Raw genomic sequence first — 20,952 nt, 5'->3', positions numbered from 1 at the left:
CAACACAATCGTCATTCCAACTGCAACATATGCATGTGAGACAAAAATCTGTCAAAATTGAGAAGAGACTAAATGTGGCTCAACAGAGATGGCTGAGACGGATTTTGGGAGTCAGTTACACAGATCGGGTCTCAAACAAGGAAATCCTATGCCGAACTGGGAGTCGAACACTTAGTGAGGTAGTGACTGAGCGTCGCATGTGGTTTGCGGGACATGTTCTACGTCAAAATGAATTACGCACACCAAGAGTTGCGATAACATGGAAGCCAAAACGAGGAAAGCGCAAACAGGGACGTCCTCGTATTACTTGGCGACACACCTTCATGGAGGACCTCAGAACTGTGGACACCAGGTGGGAGGAGGCTTCAGACATTGCCAGTAACAGATCTTTATGGAGACAGCTTGCCGCCCAATGCGCCAACGGCGCGGGAGGACCCAAGTCTAAAATGATAATATTAGTAAAAATAACTCCGTCACTATCATTTACAGTTGGTCTAGCTAGCAACCAAAATCGGGCAACATAAAAAACTAGATGATTAAACACATTGATAAAATAAACTTGGGTACCATGAATAACAATGCCATTAAATAAATGTCCAGTTGATTTTTTTGTTCACCCCCCCCCCCTTTCTTATATTAACTAAAAAGAAACAAACATTTCTACTTGTTTACAAACCATTTCATTAATACTCTTTATTTTATTACTAAGGTGGCAATATAAAGGATGTAGGACATTGAAATAAAGCCACATTTTAAAACAATGCATTACCTTGACATACAGGCTCAATCTAAAATAATGTGTTACATTTATTACAGGGAGCTACAATTGAAAATAAAATGTTGCACTTTCATATGATTAAATTCTAAAAAAACGTCTGATTTTGACAAACTTCATTCTAAAATAATGTGTTACATTAACTAAGGTCCTAACTATAAAATCTTCTGTTATTTCATTACAAATTATTACAACTGTATTAAGTGAAGCCTTAAAAAGTTACACTAGAAGTAAACAAGAAAATGGAGTTAGCTAGACTACAGCTGGAGAAAAAAGAAAATGTTTTTTTTAAAAGTGAGCAAAGCAGAAACAAATTTATTAGCACTACTTAGAATTTAACAAAAACAAAACAGTACTATGAAGATGAATATTAAAATGAATATTCTTACAGTAAAATAGGAACAAGTACAATGACATGGACAAAATGGTCAAGTGTCAATATATTTATATTACTATTGACACTTGTATATGAAATGATCTAACAGTGTCTATTTTTACATATGGCCATATTCCATTTGTTCAACAAATTAGAACTTGTTTCCACCAGTTTTAGGAGGTCCATGGACCATGTGAAATGAAATAAACAATATTGATACAGTGCCATGTGAAATGAAGTTAACAATATTGATACAGGGCCATGTGAAATAAAGTTAACAATATTGATACAGGGCCATGTGAAATAAAGTTAACAATATTGATACAGGGCCAAGTGAAATAAAGTTAACAATATTGATACAGGACCATGTGAAATAAAGTTAACAATATTGATACAGGGCCATGTGAAATGAAGTTAACAATATTGATACAGGACCATGTGAAATGAAATAAACAATATTGATACAGTGCCATGTGAAATGAAGTTAACAATATTGATACAGAGCCATGTGAAATAAAGTTAACAATATTGATACAGGGCCATGTGAAATAAAGTTAACAATATTGATACAGGGCCATGTGAAATAAAGTTAACAATATTGATACAGGACCATGTGAAATAAAGTTAACAATATTGATACAGGGCCATGTGAAATGAAGTTAACAATATTGATACAGGACCATGTGAAATAAAGTTAACAATATTGATACAGGGCCATGTGAAATGAAGTTAACAATATTGATACAGGACCATGTGAAATAAAGTTAACAATATTGATACAGGACCATGTGAAATAAAGTTAACAATATTGATACAGGACCATGTGAAATAAAGTTAACAATATTGATACAGGGCCATGTGAAATGAAGTTAACAATATTGATACAGGGCCATGTGAAATAAAGTTAACAATATTCAACACCTAGTGCTTCGAGGGGATTTAATGTGTATATTTATACAAGTGTTTGTAAAATCTATTAGAGGTATAATGAGGCAGTTGAAATAAGCTTTTCTTCAAATTTAGCTGTTTCTTTGCTAAAAAATTAGCCAAACTTCTATGGGACCCAAGTCTCTTTATTTTTCTCACTAAATACAAGAGATGGGTGGACTGAAGAGCAACCTAGAATCAAGACACCACCCTGATTTTAACTCTTTCTCTCCATAATTATTTGTCCAGGTTTCGACAGGATTCTTCATTTTACTCATTACTATTTCACCCCCCTGTTATGATTCAGCTTCAATAGTTTTGTTGTTTTTTATTAGAAAATGTTTTATTTGATAGAGAATTAAAGGGGAATGCATGCTCTTTTTATATAACGCAAATTAAAGTTGATAAAATTAAACATTAAGTTAATTTAATTAGGTTAAATCAACGCTGGTATCGTCAATTAGGAAAGAAAGAGTTAGATTGGGTTTTCAATTAGGTAACTCGATGCATCTTTGGCCAAGTTGATAGCAATAACTAAAGGTTTCCTAGAGCCATGTTGATAGGAATAACTATTGGTTTCCTATAGCCAAGAACCTATTCCATAATACTCTAAATGTCTATGCTGTCATTAAAGCTTATTCCTATTGCATTATAAATGTATCCCAACTGACAAACTCTGGCCAACATATCCTTCAAGAAAAATGAAAAGTAATATGACAATTGCTGGAACAGAAAAAAAAGCAGAAAGGGATGTAAAGTGAAATGAACCATTCAGATCAAAGTGAAAATCAACTGGGAATTTGATGAAATGCTTGACAATTATTAAATGCTATAAAGTTTGGTGTAAAAATAAAAAAAAAGAAATCATAACGGCAGTACATCCAAATACAAACAACAATGAGCTTCTCAACAGAAAGCCAAAGACAAGTGTATATTAAATTCATTTTGCTTAAAAAGTAAAAAAAATAAAATAAATAAAATTGTTGGTCACCTAAAGTTCTACAATACAACATAGATACAACAAGGATTATGTCAAACCCAATCTTTGGATTAATTTCTTTTTCTATTAGTGGTCCCTCTGGGCTAGGTTAAAAATATATAGTTATCCAACCCACTAGTACAAATACAATGCACTACAAGTCTGATAACAAATGTAATCATTAATTGGTTGCAGTACATTTTGGATTCAGCCACTACAAACTAAAGTTTCAACTAGCTAGATTATTTTATATTTGATCACTAGGTTGGTCACCATGTACCTAAATGTTCAATACATCACATCTCTTGATTATAAAAACTATATGCAATTTTCTTTGGTCCATAGTAGAAGAAAATGAATTAAGTAAATCTAGATTTAAATAGAATGGATTATTTTTTAATTAATTATGATTTTATTAGCTTTCTTGTTTATTGTGTTTTTAGCCAGTATCAAAAATGCAACAGGATTAAAAGACTTTTGTAGTATCTATGTTATTTTGTAAACCTATACTGTATAAAATAAGAAAATCTAGCTTATCTGGTCTTTAATAATAATAAAATATATATTTAAAGTATATTTAATTTCACTATATCAGTTATGTATTTCTTTTATAGTTAACTAAAAAACACTATTGTTATAGTGTGTAAAACAAATAATTATTTGAAAGGTTTAAAACTTAACAACAACAAATGTCAAGATCAAATACCTCATTTTCCCTTAATAATCGTAATATACATATATAGCATGTTTTTAGGTGCAAAAAATATTTAGGTACTAAGTTTATAAAGAACACAATTATTGTGTTCACAACTATTTTGTCTATTTTTCAGCAATACCTTTTACTCAATGCTTGATTGTTTTAAATACTTTTCTTTTAATCATTCAAAATTAATACAATTGTAAAAAATAGCAATTAATGAAGTTCATTGGTAAATATTATTTTATTACTACACAAAATAATCACATTCAATACAAAATATTTTGCAACACAAGAATCCTTATTTATGAAAACTCAAACAGATTAATTTCTGTAGTTATGAAATGCCCATATTCACTATCCCAGTCTCCATCATTGGCTATGTAAAGTGTTCCATTGCGGCAAAAAGCCATTGCAAAAGGATGATTAATCAAGCCTGCAGGAAACTTAAGATCACTCAAAAAGTTGCCAGTAATTGAAAAAAGTTTAAGTTCATTACTCTGCTTGTTGCTACAGATGATTACATCTTCAATGGATGTAAAATTCCAAACATCAGATGCTCTAGAGTTTAAATCAACAACAAACTCCTCTACACTTTTCTGAGAGATGCAGAACAATCTCACAGCAATGTCAGACTCTCGCTCAAGGTACAGAATGGACCCAGTAAGGGAAATACTGCAGACAAGTTCTGGTCCTCTCCTACGTTCTGTAAGACTGGAAACATGAACAGAAGTATCCAGGATCTTCACCAGGTCAATTCTGTTGTCTGTGTAAGCAGCACAAGCAAGGAGATTATCCCTGATAGAGGTCACACCATAGTACTGGACATCAGTGATAACATCCCGGAGAAACTCTAATCTCTTCTTGGATACCTTAACCAAGCTTAGCTTCTTGCCTTCTCTACTAATGACTAGTATGTCTTCCTTCAACCTACTCATGTAGAATGGCCTTGGGAGCTCCAGTCTGGTGACAAAGCTGTGTGAGTACTCACTAGAGGGCACATGTGTTCTTGTGACCTCATACATCTTCAAACAACTGTTGATGATGTCAGTAAGGACAATGCAGCCTAATTCATCCAATACAACCATGGAACTGATGCCTGCCCTGTGCTTATCTCCAGGGACTTGTGGGTCAAAAGTACCTAGCCTTGTGATTAGAGAGTCAGGTCTTGGTAATTTCTTACGCATACATGAAGTGATATTGGACTTATAGTCCCCAGATACAGCACCACTTCTGTAAGGTTCTGAGCTTTTAGAAATGTCAGGTTTCAATTTTTTCAATGGGTTGTTCAACTGCACTTTATTTTGCTGCTGTTTGTATTTTTTTTGCTGTTGAAGCTGATGCTGTCGGTTTTGAATAAGACGCTGTCTTTGGGAATTTTGAAACATCACAGATTTTGCCATCTTAGATTGTGGGCCTTGGGTCAATTGCTGCTGTTGCTGTTGCATGAAAGCATTGATGAGTCCCTGAAACTGATGTTGAAACATATCTTGCTGCTGATGTTGTTTCTGAGCAACCATTTGTTTTAATCTTTCAGTCTCTTGCATTAGTCGCTGAAGTTGAAAATTTTGGCTAGCAGAAAGCTGCATTTGCTGAATCTTTTGAGACATTTCATTCAACTGCTGCTCCATATTTCCTTGAGGTAATCCTGTAAAGGTATTTAATAAATTGCCCTGTGCATTTTGCAATAATCCTGATCCTATTGAGGCTCTTTGGAATGGATAGGAAAATCCAGCATTTTTAGACTGAGCTCCAAACTGTTCAGTCCCTTTCATGTTCTTATTCTGGGTATGGTTTTGTTGAAACATCTTTGATTGTCTTGTACTTCCACCCATATTTGGGACAGAGCTCACTTGTCCTCGAGAACTATTGAAATTTATTGGTGGATTGTGCAATACCTTGCTGTTAGTACCACAATGCTGACTTGCAAAGTTGAAATTAAGGTTTCCAAAAACTGATTGATTTCCTGTTGAAACTGGATTTCGAAATGCACCGAAATTTTGAAGGGAATGCCGTTGTTGTTGCTGGGCCAATGTGTTTAAATTGGAAAACCTAAATGAAGTTGGATGGTTAGGGGCTTGTTGCATGAGATTAGGTCTTGGGCCAAGTAGTCCAGGCTGGTGCATAAAAGGATTTTTAGAAGTAGGAGAAACTCCTTTAAATTTGAAGGGTTCTTGCTTTTTCTGTGCAGCATTTTGTGTTCCTTGAGCATTTCTTTTCTTTGAAGTAGCAGCAGATACATTCTGAGCAAAACTTAGTTCCGTTTTCCCTCTATTACTTTGATAACTAGCTAGTGACTTGTTAGCTGAATGTGAACTATTATTACGATTATCTTTGCCATTGCGTACTTTGTTCTCTTTCAGCTTCTTGGATGCTTTCACTTTAGAAGCTATAGTAGACTTAGCTCCTGGTTCACTTTCAGAGTTGTCAGAAATGGATCCACTGCCTTCTAGACTTCCTTCAGAAGAAGAAGCCTCATCATGCCTGAAGGTACCTGGATCAAGCATATCTTTTATACTTTTAGCAATACTTTCTTTTTTAGAAATGAACTTATCAAGGCCAGAATATTTTTTCAATAAAGATAGTTTGGCTATTTCTCCAACTATTCTATTTATATCACTTTTTGGAGTATCTGGTTGAAAACAATGAATGATGTCTGAACACTGAGCTATTTCTCCATTTAAATTTGAAACGCGCTCAGCCAATGTCTGACAAAACAACTTGTGACTTTTGTAGCTTTCCCAAGACTCTTCGTCTAGAATAGTATTAGTTGTATCTATCAGGGAATCTATTTCCCCAAGGACAGAGGTAAATGAATTGAGCTGTGCTGATGCTTTAGCCACCTCCTCTTGTAACTGAGTTTGACAAGCTTCAAGAGTAGAAGTTAAGCGCTCAATAGTGTCACGAATAGCTTGAGCCTTGCGTTGCTGTACCTGTAAAGAGTGAAAAAAATTACATTACCTTTCTCCCCTACTTTAAGACCTACTCAAACCAAATACCATTTTAAATTAGTTAACTACTTAGTTCTGAGTTAAGAGTGTCTGAGTATACGATGGGTTTCTAAAATGCACATTTCAAGTAGATCAATACAGATCTGGAACTTTTTCTTTTACAAAAAAAATTAATTTGGAATACTAATAAATATGTTTGGATGTAGTTTAAAATATTTTGTTCTGGTGCTATATATGTAAGCTTTATTGTTTGAATAATATTAGAACAGGCCATTTATTTTTGTCGACAAATATATATATATATATATAGGCAGAGAGAGAGAGAGAAAAAGAGAGTGAGATCTATGAGTAAAAAGAATGACAATCAACAAATTTTTGATACGTTTCTTTCTTTTCAATGACACGATTTTACAAACAAATTTTGTTTAAAAAGAAGATAACCTTTATTGTGGCACAATCATCCCAATTCTGGCCCTATTTGGTTTACCAGTGGATATTTTACTACTGATGTTAGAACTTAATTAAGGATAACCCTTATTGTTATGATGATGGCCAAGTACCAGTAATACAATTTTTTTAGGGCTTAATTAGGGACAACCTAGAATTCAACTCTATATTTGATATTTTATGCAAAGCAAAAAGAATTCAGAATTGACTGATTTTTTCCCCCCATATTTTAACTCTTACATCTAAGATACTGAGAATATAAATATATAATATGTCTTTATAGATCTTTTAGAGTGTTTGAGTAAGCTTACTTGGTTCTACAAACATTTATTTGGGAGTGTAGCCTCGCAGTCAAATGGTATGGGGTGGGGGGTGATGTATACAGCTAGATTATCAGATGGTGAAGAGAAAAGAAGAAAATTATTTGAGTCTAATGAAAGATCGAATAATGAGGTGAGATTAACCATGTAGTAATTGCTAGACTAGATATAGGAAAACCTTGCTATTATTAAGCGATTTCTTTCTTAATGTTGCATATAGAGTAAACAAAGTTAAAAAAAAACAACACTATTTATTATTTTTTTCATTAGCCTCTTATAAATGAAAACCATAATGAGGATATATTGGTCTAGTCATCTGAACGCTCCAACATGAAAATGACAACGAGGAGAAAGAAGAAGAAAACCACAATTTGATATATTTATCAGCCATTAAAAAAACATATACTAAGTTTATTTTTTTTTAAATTACAGTTTACAATTTTCTGAAATTTGAGATTGGGTAGGAATGGTCAGCTTGCATTTTGTCTAGTAAGTTCATGTCTTTAAAGAAATTAAGTATAAAAGAAAACTCAATTTACTTTGTGAAAGTCCCCAAGACGATCACGCAGAGTTTTTACTGTCTTTGATAGTGTTGCAATGTTCATCTGAAGTTTTTTTTCAACACCTTCTCCTTTAGTATCAATGTCTTGACGTTGTTTTTTAGGCTGTTTTTTCTCTTCCTGTTTATGAAGACGCTAAAATGCAGAGTCACAAAATATTTCTTTAAAACAATGGTATCCTTCTGTGAGCAGAACTTATATAACACTAATACTACATGAGAGTTTTTTTTTAAATACACTATTAACACAATTTAGATGATAGGAGCACGTTGTCAATGAAGAGACCAGCATAAATGGCTAGTTAATAAAGAATTTAAAGTCAGTAACAAATGAATGAGTAAGTAATTTGTTTATTTTTTTCATATTTACAAGTTAAAAATAAAGTATTTGTATGTGCAAGTACTTTTTTAGCGGCCCCCCGAAAGGGGAAAAGACGCTATTAGTTTTGTGCGAAATGTCTGTCTGTCTGTCCGTCCGTCCCGTTTAGATCCCGTAAACTAGAAGAGATATTGAAAATTCGACTTCACAATATTTTAGACCATTCAAAGTTCTGATGCAACGGCTACTTTTTTTTTTCCTGAAAGAGAAAATTCTAATTTTTAAAATCAATTATGCAAGCAGTTTTTTATAAGAAAAAGCTAATTAGTATGCATCATATGTTAGACCTAATATAAGACGAATAGTAATCTTATAAACATCATTTTCGTGAACATTTTTTCTATATAGCGGAAATTTTTTTTTTTTTTTTTGAGGATTCGAATATGAGATTGAGCCTTTTCAAAACAATTAACTTATTTAGTTCGAACCGAGGGTCCCGGGTTCGAATCCTGGTGAAGACTGGGATTTTCAACTTCTGAGTCTACCCAGCTCTAATGGGTACCTGACATTAGTTGGGGAAAAGCAAAGGCGGTTGGTCGTTGTGCTGGCACCCTCATTAACCGTAGGCCACAAAAACAGATGAACTTTACATCATCTGCCCTATAGACCACAAACTAGTTAGGCCAGGTTCACATCTAACTTTACATTCACTTTCACGTATCCTTTGATCTGCGGGACGGTTGGGGCACTACACAAGATCTGTTAACCTTCTTTCTCCATTCTTATCTCTCATTTGTCTTTGATATAATTTCATTCGGATGTTCTTTCTGAAAATATTGAAGCCTACCTGGGTGGACTACTGGTCCTGCGGTTTGCGCGCTGGACTGTCGTTTGGATTTATCGACGATCGAAGGTTCAAACCCTGCCTGCTCCCATCCCCCGTCGTCCTGCGGGAGGTTTGGACTAGGAAGTAAACTATCTTCAACTCTGAAGGATTATCCGAATTATGTAAAACATTTTACTTCGGGGGCCGATTTTGAGTTTGTGTTTCCACACAAACTGTCTTTTGTAACCTTGTTTTTTATATTTACAAGTTACAAATAAAGCATTGGTATGTGCAAGTACTTTTTAAAAATATTTAAACACAAGTTAAAAATAAAGTATTGGTATGTGCAAGTACTTTTTTTTTAAAAACTATGATTCATTTTTACAACTTCAACTTTTATTTTGACCAGTACATAGCTTTCTTCTAAAATCTCCCATTTAAAATCACTAGCTCTATTCAAATGTACAAGTCTTTCTTTGTATAGAATCTAGCCTTACCTGTTACTTAGCATTCAATTATCTACAACCAGAGACATTCTTATAAATATTTTAATCCACAATACTTTTTCAAGGCTAACAATGTGTCACAGTGGTCTAATCCCTAAAGGTCACTAAAGTTATCCAGTAAACACAACAATAAACAGGTCCTATTTAACTTAATCTTCACCCACAATCTCACATTGTTACCTGTTTATAGTATTACTTTAAAAAAAAATACTTTATAGTAAAATGAAAAGAATCTTGACAGTGAATTAACTGTAGGTTAATATCTGTCTAATTAAAGTAAAAGTAGAGCAGTGAAAACGGAAACTGATGGTTTTGACAATTTTTAACTTAATGTGTGCTTTAAATTACAGATAAGGAATATATTATTCTTTTCATTTTATTTTCAATAATAACTTGGTAACTGACGTTTTTCTGATGTAATTTTTCTGCGCATCCAAAATGGTCAGACTTTTACCGGGTTTCTATGTGACATCCTAAATGTGAAGTCTACATATATCTGCTTTTTTCCCCTAGAGTTAGTTATTATAATGCTTTGAATAGATCTAAACGTATATCTGACCTGGTTGTAAACATCAATCTGGCTTGCAGCCTATTTACTTTTTTGGCAGGGAGGTGTGGGGTGTGGATGAAAATGCTTTTTTCCACTAGAGTTAGTGATTATAATGCTTTGTATAGATCTAAATCAGTGATGCCCAACCTAATTCGACCGGCGGGCCATTTTCGTTTCCGAAACTCGTATCGTGGGCCACATGACGGAAAATGTACAAAAATCTAAATGAAATTTACCTGAAAATTGGATAATTGAAATAGATCTTTGTTTTTATGCGTTGGAAAATGGCTTCACATCAATTATCATTGTAGCTATTTTACCACTGACTCATTTTATTGTTTCTTTTAGGTAAATATTCCATCGATCCTCCAATTTCTATGCGTAGTTTAACAATCTTTTATTCGCGGCTCAAAGCAAGTATGGCGTCATATTTGTTTCATAATGCCGTTTATATGTTTACTTTTTTTTTAAACAGCGAAACTTTCTTTACAAATCAAATTTTTTGGATTATTATTATGTTTCACACAAAAAAAAAAGTAAAGATACGTTCAATTTTCCTGTTAGGTTCTACATTTGAAGTCTTCGGCTTTCACTTTTCATAAACATACACATGTTAAAGGTCATGGTACCAATCCATCAGAGAAAACGTTAAAAATGTTATTGACTTACTGTATAACAGAAGACCATACAGTAAAGTTTACAACCTTGTAAAAGAAATAGATCTAGGTCTTGTAAGCACAGAAAAAAAAAATGTTTTTAGAGTAGATCTACATGCTTGACTAACGATGTCTCACCTGATCACTCAACATACAACAAACACTATCGCATGGTTGTCTTGTCATGACCGACTACATGTCGTCTACTTAAGTTCTAGGCTAGCCTTACATTGACCAATTTGTTAGAATCAGTGAGACACACGACAGGGAGGGGTGGATGAAAATATTACTTTTTTTTCCTCGAGTAGATTATCCTAATGCTTTTAGATTTTCATAACTGTACCAGTGACTATCATAGCATCACGAACGGAAGTGTGCAAAGCCGATTTCATTGGCATTTGCCTCCTTCAGTCGTAGAACGACTATGGTTCATCTCAGAGAAGTAAGATGAAAGCCTGGGCATTGTTTATGGTCGGAACAATGTCACCCACACAGCAGTTCCCCCCTCTCCGCGCAGCTGATGTGACCAAAAGGAATGGAATATCCAATACAGTTTGGGATCAGTAGCGCCGCAGAATCTGCCAGGCTGTAGCACGGTGTGCCACAGTCTGCCTAAGGGTCACCAGCTCCTGATTTTTCCTCAGGGCTGTCTCCCGAAGCCTTTCCAGTGTTTGGGTATAGCCGCAGGGCAGTGGAGGTTTGGATTCCAAGTTTTCTTTCTCCTAGTTGGGTAGCCAACCAAGGCTAACGAGCCCCTCCTGCCCGAAGCTTACTGGTTTAGGTGCCAGTTGCTCGCCTTTGCCCCTTCTCCTGTTTGTGGTAAATAACAAATTATTCATTCTCTCATTGGTTGAATATTTGCAATACAATATTTTGGGAGAATTTCCGTCAACTTTAAAAATAAAGATAGAAGGAGTAGTTGGAACATAAGAGAAGCTTGAATAGTTCAAAAAAAGGTGGGAAGGGGGGGGGGGGGGGGGGGGGGTTGGAAAAAAGGTATTTGAAAGGATGCATTGGTAGTTTGGGGGACTTGAACGACAGCAGTAAATGTGTTTAATTGAATTGTATTGTACATTTCTAAAATGTGTACATAATTAAAGTGATTCCTAGTTCCAGAATAAAAGCTTTGTATTTATTGTTAAAGGATCTCAGTTTTGAATTTATGGTTCACATTTGTATCTCCAGCATCATGAGTGTTGATTGTTGAGTGATTGTTTGAAAGGAAAGAACTATACAAAATTAGAACATCAGAAATACATTGTCTGATCAACACAATCTCATCATTGTTATCATAACATCAAGTAACACATCGTAACATGAGATACCTTAACATATCATCTCACATAGCTTCCCTTTAAATAAAATGGCTTGATTGGAAAGCAAAATATTAAGACCCAAATAGCATTACCTTAACAGGTGTGCCAGGCATCAATGTAGATGAAACAACAGAAGTGCCAGCTAGGTACATGTAATAATTAGCTTCTTCATTTTCATAAAAGTTCTGTTTAAACCAAATAGTTTCTTCTTTAAGACCAGAAATGTCCTAGATGGAAAGGAACAACAGAAATGGCATTTAGAGATTTAAATTTTATAAAGCAGTAAAAGTGTCATTAAAAAGGCACATGTATTTTCAGCATGAACAAATAAAAAACAAGATTGGAATTCTGAATTGTCATATTAACATGCCATGTGTAAATTGCATGGAAATACTACCATTTTATAGCAATGTTTGCACTGTTAGTCCCTTTTTGAAAAACAATATATTTTAAGAGATGAACTTACATATCTAAATGTGTCTCTTTTGGAATCACCAATATCAATTCTAACATCTTCCAAAGAAAGCTTTTGAAAATCTGCTTCTGCTTTCTCATACTGTAACTGATTCAACCAGACTGTCTCATGCAGTAAGGGGTCTGAACTTTCGCATGACATTTCCTTTGATTCAGAGTGTTTTATAGTTTTAAAATGTCACCAAATTATAAAGGCAGGCAAATGTTTCTAAGTTCTGAAAAAAATAATGACCAATTTAAAAAGTTGCTATTTTTATTAAATCTTGCAAAACAAAACAAGAACTGGATTATATTGACCAAAGACAAGCTGATTGCTAGCTGGATATGAAGCATTTCCTCCCTTTTTTTCCCTACCATCTGTAAAAATACTTGTGCCAATTTAAAAAGCACACTTTCTAATTTAATCAATAACTTTTTAGTTTTTTCTAAGTTTAAATTATGCTTAATAAAAATTGGTTTAGAATATAGCTGTTTCAAGAAACAATGGATGTGTTTTAATAATATCTTTTACTTAAGTTGAAGAAGTATTATTTCTCTCTTCCTATTTTCTTATTTTAATCTTGGGGGACTGTTCCTGGTTCTGCATAGTGAAAGGCCAGAAATTGGGGGAGGGGTTGAAATCCCTAACATTTGAGGTTAGTTATAATCCCATTTTATAGAAGAAACAAGAAAAACAGAAAAAATACTTTAAAAAAACAACAAAGCTTTTATTAAATGTAATTATATCAATTTTTTTGTATCAGTTATGTAATAAAATTTGTAGTAGATCTAGACCAGTGTTTCCCAAAGTGTGTTCTGCGAGGCCTGAATATGTGTTCCACAAAATACTTGAATAATTAGCCAAGTAGGCCACCACTTGAATTAATGTCAAAAAAAAAAAGGAAAGTGTTCCGTTAAATAATCAGTATATGCAAAGTGTTCCGTTAAGGAAGAAGTTTTGACACTGATCTAGACTAACAATAATAAATCTGTGTGATAAGAAATATTTTTACCAATTGTTTTTGTTAGGCGCAATATACAATCAGAAACTGGGAGTGGGAGAAATAATATGTACAAACTTTTGATCAGACAGACAGAGTGAGTGGATATAAGCTTTGTCAAATATGTATGCATCAGACAGAAAGAGTGAGTGGATATAAGCTTAGTCATAATTGAGTGGTGAAAAGACAACAAGACAAAACAAAAAGAAGAAAGGCAGTAAAATCTAAGAGCAGATTGGAAGTGTAGGTTTGTATTATTCCATTATTATCAAGCATCCCATTTAAGTTTGGCTGGGTAGAGGAATAGATTAGATAGTCCTTGAAGGATAATGGGCACAACATGGCTGTACATTTTAGTTTTCATGTTTGGGAAGTTGTCACAATAAAGGATTATTATAACCAAGACCAAACCTCCGAAAAGAAGATGATGGGGCATGACAGTGGCAAGGTTTGATCCCTTGACCATTGAGAAGACAGTTTAGAGTGCATACTAAAGGATGTGACAAATAAACATATTCATAATCAGGGAGGACTAAATGCATGACGCGTAGGACGTAATCATCTTCTTTTTTGAAGTAACATCTGTATTATAGAAGATAGAAGATATAAGAGGAGAAGAGAAAAATGATACTAGAATTCATGGGCCAAAAGTAGATGTATAGAGAGGGAGTTTGAGTTTTTGGCACATCGGCACAATTTAGGCCATGTTATGCCCGTAATCCTTCAAGGGTTAATCTCCCTTCATATCACAAGAGCTAAATTTTATACAGTTAGGTCATTAAAAGCAAGGTCTATTCACAGTTAAGATAGTAAAAATGTATTAATTTAATAAAAATCTGTTGTAAATATTACATTTTCACAATTTCTTTGCCCTATCACAAATCAAACCTTCGCAGACAACCCCACCTCCCAGACAAAGCCCAGTACCTTCCCAGGGTCGACATTATCGAACAGTGTTTTTAAGATGTGTGCTCCAAAAAATTTCTATAGAGGGGAGCAATATAAATTGGATTGTTTAAATTGAACATAACAGATACTAGGATTTACAGGCCAAAAGTGTATTTGGGAAGCAAATAAATACAGGCCATTTCATTGGAATTAAAAAAGCAGAGGGGATGACCTTATCATCTGCCCTAAAGATAGTAAGGTCTGAAAGGGTAACTTTACTTTTTTTTCCTGTGCCTCTTGTCCCCTTGAAGATTCATGTTGCATTTGCAAATATCAGTATACTTTAAAAGTGAGAAACCAGTGTCTCTCCTGCCTTTTATTACATCACCATACAGAGTGTCTTGGAGTCTACCTTGGAGCATTCTGTGAACATGACCAAGCCAGCCAAGGCGTCTAGTGCTGATAGCAATGTGGATGTCCTGGAACCCTGCTCTTCGCAGCATTTTATCATTAGTTATTTTATTTTGCCACCATATATTAAAAATCCGCCTTAAGGAAGTTGTGGTTGGAGGTGAAAGATAGAGTTTCTTCCCTGCCAAGAGTAGGTCGATCATGTTTCAATAGTGGTAGACTAGGGTAAGGTGACCAGACATCCCGACTTAGGAGCAACAGTCCTGCTTTGGACTGGCTGTCACGCTCTTCATGAAATGTCCTGGTGGGACAAAGTCAAACAATGTCACGCTTTTATTTTAAAATCTTTATTAATCTTTTGACTTATAGTTCAAAAGTACAACCTTGCGGTGTTTCTTTCTTGATCTTAAGTTCATGTTTGCTGCTTCACAGCATCCTGTTTTCTTCTAAGAAACTGACGTCAGCACATTTTCTTTTTTACTTTTGATGTGTTGGTCGTTCCGCATATTTCTCGCTGATTCTGTTAATCAATTTGAGCATACAGTATTCCTATTCTTGGCTTTCCTTCTGTTCATGTCAATGACAGGGTAAGAAAAATCACAGACATCAAAGTTCATAGGAACCTACAGGCAGTTCCTGTTGAAAAATCAACAACCACAACTAGTGTGTTGCTAGAAATGTCGATCACAGTTTTCTATGGCATATGTGGATAAAACCAAAGATCTGAATACAGATCATAATTTTCATTTGGAATCTACATTAAGGTACTTCAACATTTAAAAAATTCTCTGATAGATCAACTCAAAGCTTCTAAAAGTACTTTTGCCTATCATTCAGTTTTACATAATACAATTTTTCAATCAATGGACTACACTTTGAAAATGCTAAAAAAATGTATGACCTAAAATGCACATGTGCAAAAACCGAATCTGAAGCAACTGTTACTAAAGGTTAGGTCCCTTGATACTGAACAAAGTAATGAAGTAAGTTAGTAATGCCCAGTTTAGGACAGCGTACACAGATTAGTTAGTAATGCCCAGCTTATGACAGCGTACACAGATTCTAACCCACATTAAAGTGAAATTGTTTCCCCTTATGATACAAATCTTTTTTTTTTTAAAGTGAATTTATCAATTTAGAATATAGAAGAATTTCTGGCTATGGAAAGACTAAGTGGTTAGCTGTGAAGCCTTCTGTGGAGAGATTATTTAAAATTACATCTTGCTTTGAAGTCATATTTCTTTTCATAAGAGAGGTGTTCCCCCATAATCAAATGCTTCTTTGAAATTGTAACTGCATTTTGTACACAGCATTGCGGCAATACTCCTTGCAGAATGTCAGTGCTATTGATGAATTGGTTCAGAAATGCTAGCTAGATATATAATCTAAAATCTAGGTCTAGAAAATATATTATGATAGATCTAGATCTATCGACTGTATCATTTATGATAGTTTATTGTTTATGTTGTTACAATAATTCATTATTGAACAATGTTACCAATTTGGCAACTAGAATCTAATAATCTAGGTCTTTTAGTAGACCGTAGAGTCTAGCTAGATATAGATATCTATATCTATAGTATTTAATCATAATCTACATATATTGTTATAACTCTGGTGGTGGTGCAGATAGGGGTAGTAGTGTGTGTGTAGTGAGCAACACGAAGGTTTGGGAAGGATCTGTGTTGTGAATAATACTCAGGCCAGTCATGTCATATATAGACTAGAAAATACGAGCGATGTTCCATCGGGTTCTAGAAGGCTTTTAGGGACCCTGTATAAGAGTGAAAGTGTCACGAGTCAAGTCACTTCATGTTACCTCGCAACTTCACAAATACGAGTCAAAGTAAGAATTAAGAAACAGTTCAGTGTTAAGCCGTCTTGAACAGAGAATCGAAAACAAGTCCAGGAAGAGCTGGAGGCCAGTGGAGTTGATACAACAGTACAAGAGTTGATATGGCAGTATGGTTGTTAACCCTGAAATATTTGTACAGTTAGTGTTACGTGTTCCAAATGTTCAGTATTGGCTGTGATTTAATGACATTAAATTAAAGTTTTATGTTATTTTGGAGATCTGACTTGTCAAGTTCTTTGAGTTGATAGTGTTGTGTGGAGCAGTTTACAGAAAGCCTGAATAGTGAGAATTGTCACAATATTGTAACAATATTGTAATAAATATTGTAACAATTTAATATTGTAATATTATAACTGTCACGAGTTCCATTTGAGATGTCTCCGTAGGATCTTGAATGTCACATGGAAAGAAAAAGTGTGCAATACTGAGATCCTTGCACGATCAGGTATTCCCAGCATCTTTACAGCCCTCAGACAACGCCATTTGCGCTGGCTTGGACATGTTCGCCGGATGGAGGACAAGTGCATCCCGAAAGTCATCCTCTATGGTCAACTTGCGACTTGCACAAGAAAAACTGGTCACCCCCACTTCCGTTACATAGATAAAATAAAACATGACCTCAAATCAGTGAACATCAATACTGAAATTGGGAAGACATAGCTCTAGATCGCAACAGGTGGAGAGAGACAGTGACCAAGAAAGCTATGGACAGTGAAAGTACATGGGTTTCAGCCCAGGAAGAAAAACGCACAATCCCAAAAACGGCCAGCTCCTCTACCACCGAAGCAAAAGCCACCTTAACCTGCGCTATCTGTGGACGGGAGTGTCTCTCCAAAATAGGGCTCCACAGCCACATGAGGAAGTATGCTCTGAGATGAACCATAGTCGTTCTACGACTGAAGGAGGCCAATGAATGATGAACTGTCACGAGCCTAGACTGTGACCTATTTTGACCAGTTTCTAGAAGCTTGAGGTCAAACCAGTGCTGTCCAGCGTAAACAAGTTAATTTTAGGTATCCAATCAAAGAAAGAGGTTTTAAGGGAAAAATAATAGCATACACATCAGCTTCTAGAAGGTCAAAGTTACTAAAATAATTATTTGAGAAGTTTCCATGATTCTGGAATGTACGATTAAGAAAGTATAAATTAGGGGAAAGCAAGTTATTCGGGGTCCTCGCTTAGTAATGGTTTGGTAGAGTAATAAGTTTTGTGATATTAGCGGGTCCATTAATAAGTTGTAGTGATATTAGTTAAAAGTGATATATTAGTTGAGGTGATATTAGTTGAAGTTACATTAATTGAAATTACAACAGTTGAAGTTATTATAAGTGAAGTTTTGTATATATTTAAGATTTGAATTGATAAGTTATTTATTAAATATAAGAAAGTTGCAGAAAAGTATTATTATTGAAGTTTTGGAGAAAATACAGAGATTGAATTATTAAATTATTAATACAATCTCCGGCATATGATGATTCTGTTTGATCAACACTTAATATAAGAAGAATTAACCAGAATTAAAGAAACAGAAAACATCACAGTAACAATATAATATATTATTTATCTAAGTCTAAGTGTAAGTAACTAGATTTAGCTCTATATATTAATTATTGCTTTTTTATTATTATTAGTAATTACAAATCATAGACGACAGATCTAGTTAAATACATTTAGAATTTAGATTTAGTTCATTGAGTTAGATAATCTATAATCTAGATAGAGATTCTAAATAAATGTTCACAAAATCTAAGTCTACTAAGACACTAAGTTGACTAACAAACTAACTGACTATATCTCTAATTAATGACTCTAAGTAATCTATGTATATTGTATATATATATATATATATATATATATATATATATTTATAAATATGAGATACTATGTTTATATTATAGTCTATATCAGTTTTTTCACTATATGAAATAATATATTATATTATATATATATTCTGATAGTCATAGTATATTATGATTATCTAGATTCATCTAAGATTGTAGATCTTTGTCTTAGAGTGTCTTAGACTTAGAGTGTCTTAGTCATTAGTTAGTACTAGATCTAGATTCTAATACTAATAGTACTAATAATTAATAATACTCTAATAGTACTCATAGATTCACTAAGGCTAAGGCTTTTAGTCAGTTAGTGCCTAAGAGTAGTAAGACTAGTAACTAGATCTAGTAAGAGGGACTAGTCACTAGACTATTACTATAATTACTATTAAAAGTATTATAGATCTAGAACTATATACCATCTAGATCTAGCTAGGGCTAAGTTTACTAATGTCTCCTAAGATTCTAAAGACTAAAGACACTAATCACTAAACTGTGACTAAAGACTTGTAGTAAAGACTAAAAGACAAGTGTGAAGTGAAAAGTCGAGTGGGCTGTGTCTGTGACTCACAGTGTGATGTGAGTGTGACTGTCTGAGATGTGGATGTCTCAAGTCACTCAAGAGTCAAATGAAAGTACTCAAACTCAATCAAGAGTCTGGTGGACTTATTTATTTAGTTATTATAATCTACTTCTAGATTGTTTAGGATAATTTCCGCATTCACACTCTAGATCTAGACATCATATCTAGATTCTTGTCTTTTTAGAGTTAAATAGATCTTAAATCAAGATCTAATAATAAAATTTGATCACTTGAACAAGTTGAAGTTCTGTTATAAACTATGATACACAATCGCTCCTTTCTGATATTCGGTTGATCGACGATTAACGATAAAAACCGTAGATCTCGATGTAAATTTAGGCCAGTGTTTCTCAGAGTATGGTATGCGTACCCTCAGAAGTACGGGAAGAGTTTTATAAAATAGACCTACGCATTTCGCCTTCTTTCTCACCCAGTCCTTTCCAATTGGTCCAGACAAGTGATAGGATCGTAGGGCTACAAGTAATACCATAACGTCTCCAAAACATTTAATAATATTGTAATGAATCGAGGACAAACACTCAATGAAGGATTAAGGTGAAGAGATGAGAGATGTTTATCTACAAGATATTTTTTTACAAGATCATAATTAACATCAATGTTTTATGTTGTCTATGAGTTCATTTAGCTGCTCTGGTCTGCAGTGTTCAGTGTCTCCGCCACTGCCTTTCACTAACATACACCATTCACTGTTGCCGCCTGTCTTAACGTTCCAAAAGTGTTCTCTATCTTGCCACTAACACAGGTCACATTACGTGTCTCAGGAACAATGAAGAGTATACATACACTAACACAGGTCACATTACGTGTCTCAGGAACAATTAATAGTATACATATACTAACACAGAGGCGGCCCTAGCAGTGCGCGGGGCACTGGGCGAGTGTCATATGCGGGGCCGTATATATATATCGTACCTCATCACGCTAACGGGCTCGTGCGCGCTAACGCTGTTGGCGAAAATGTTGATTCGTCTATACTCTCTTAATCGAATTGTTTTAATTTCTTGCGTCTTATTCTTTGACTGACTTCCCCCCCCCCTCGAATTTCTCTCTGATACATCCACAAAATGAAATATAAGGGACATCTGCTCCTTGTGGCTTGCAGTCAACCTACTCATGGCAGGAAAAAAAATGAATGTCTTCCACCTCCGATGCCTAAGGCGGATCTTTAAAATAAGGTGGCAAGATTAACCAATGAGGAAGTGCTACGAAGAGCATGGTGCCACTACATCCGCTCTGTTATCAGCAGCAGACGCCTTAGCTGGCTTGGTCATGTTCGTAGAATTCCAGTAGGTCGACTTCCACAAGACATTCTGTATGGCGATCTAATAGAAGGCATGAGAGCCGCAGGTCGCCCACTTTTACAGTATACGGATGTAAGCAAAAGCGACATGAAGCTCTTCAAAATCGACACTAGCAGCTGGGAAAAAGTGGCACTGGATAGATCCACATGGAGAGAGAGCATAAAGGAGGGGTCTCGGATTGCAGATGTCATACACAAAAAAAAAAACAACAGTAGCAGAAAGAAGGTTGAAAATGCAACGGCGCCTGATGATTACATATGCCCAACCTGTGACCGCAGCTGTGTATCAAGGATTGGCCTCTTTATAGTCACACAAGAAGTTGCAAAGGGGAAAGATCGTCTCTCGAGACGTAAAATGCCTAGACAGATGACTATGATAAAAGTATTGTAAAATGCGAAATAGA

General features: G+C 34.7%; 1 protein-coding gene across 6 annotated transcripts; it reads right to left on the bottom strand.

The window, feature by feature from the left end:
- Nucleotides 1–620: 620 nt before the first annotated feature.
- On the bottom strand, nt 621–20,951 carry LOC106054093 (uncharacterized). 6 transcript variants are annotated; one of them, XM_056026673.1, is made up of 5 exons: nt 20,816–20,951; nt 12,671–12,893; nt 12,297–12,431; nt 8,012–8,167; nt 621–6,687 (listed from the first exon to the last, which is right to left on the bottom strand). In XM_056026673.1, exons 2-5 carry the CDS (start codon nt 12,818–12,820, stop codon nt 4,060–4,062), a joined length of 3,069 nt encoding a protein of 1,022 aa, XP_055882648.1. In that variant the 5' UTR covers nt 12,821–12,893; nt 20,816–20,951; the 3' UTR covers nt 621–4,059. The 6 variants fall into 6 exon arrangements, with proteins under 6 accessions (XP_055882648.1, XP_055882645.1, XP_055882647.1 ...); XM_056026670.1 differs by lacking the exon at nt 20,816–20,951 and adding an exon at nt 19,458–19,607; XM_056026672.1 differs by lacking the exon at nt 20,816–20,951 and adding an exon at nt 19,337–19,485.
- Between the last annotated feature and the right edge of the window lies 1 nt (nt 20,952).

This window comes from Biomphalaria glabrata, chromosome 4, assembly GCF_947242115.1.
Source record: "Biomphalaria glabrata chromosome 4, xgBioGlab47.1, whole genome shotgun sequence".
In the NCBI taxonomy this organism is placed as follows: domain Eukaryota; kingdom Metazoa; phylum Mollusca; class Gastropoda; family Planorbidae; genus Biomphalaria; species Biomphalaria glabrata.
This window is presented reverse-complemented; position numbering and strand designations above follow the sequence as displayed.

Excerpts from the sequence above, each read along its gene's own strand:
- LOC106054093 (XM_056026673.1), bottom strand. The coding sequence starts at position 12,820 with ATGTCATGCGAAAGTTCAGACCCCTTACTGCATGAGACAGTCTGGTTG. Across the intron at positions 12,432-12,670 it reads AAAGAGACACATTTAGATAT|GACATTTCTGGTCTTAAAGA; the intron begins GTAAGTTCATCT and ends CTTTCCATCTAG. Across the intron at positions 8,168-12,296 it reads TGCCTGGCACACCTGTTAAG|CGTCTTCATAAACAGGAAGA; the intron begins GTAATGCTATTT and ends TCTGCATTTTAG.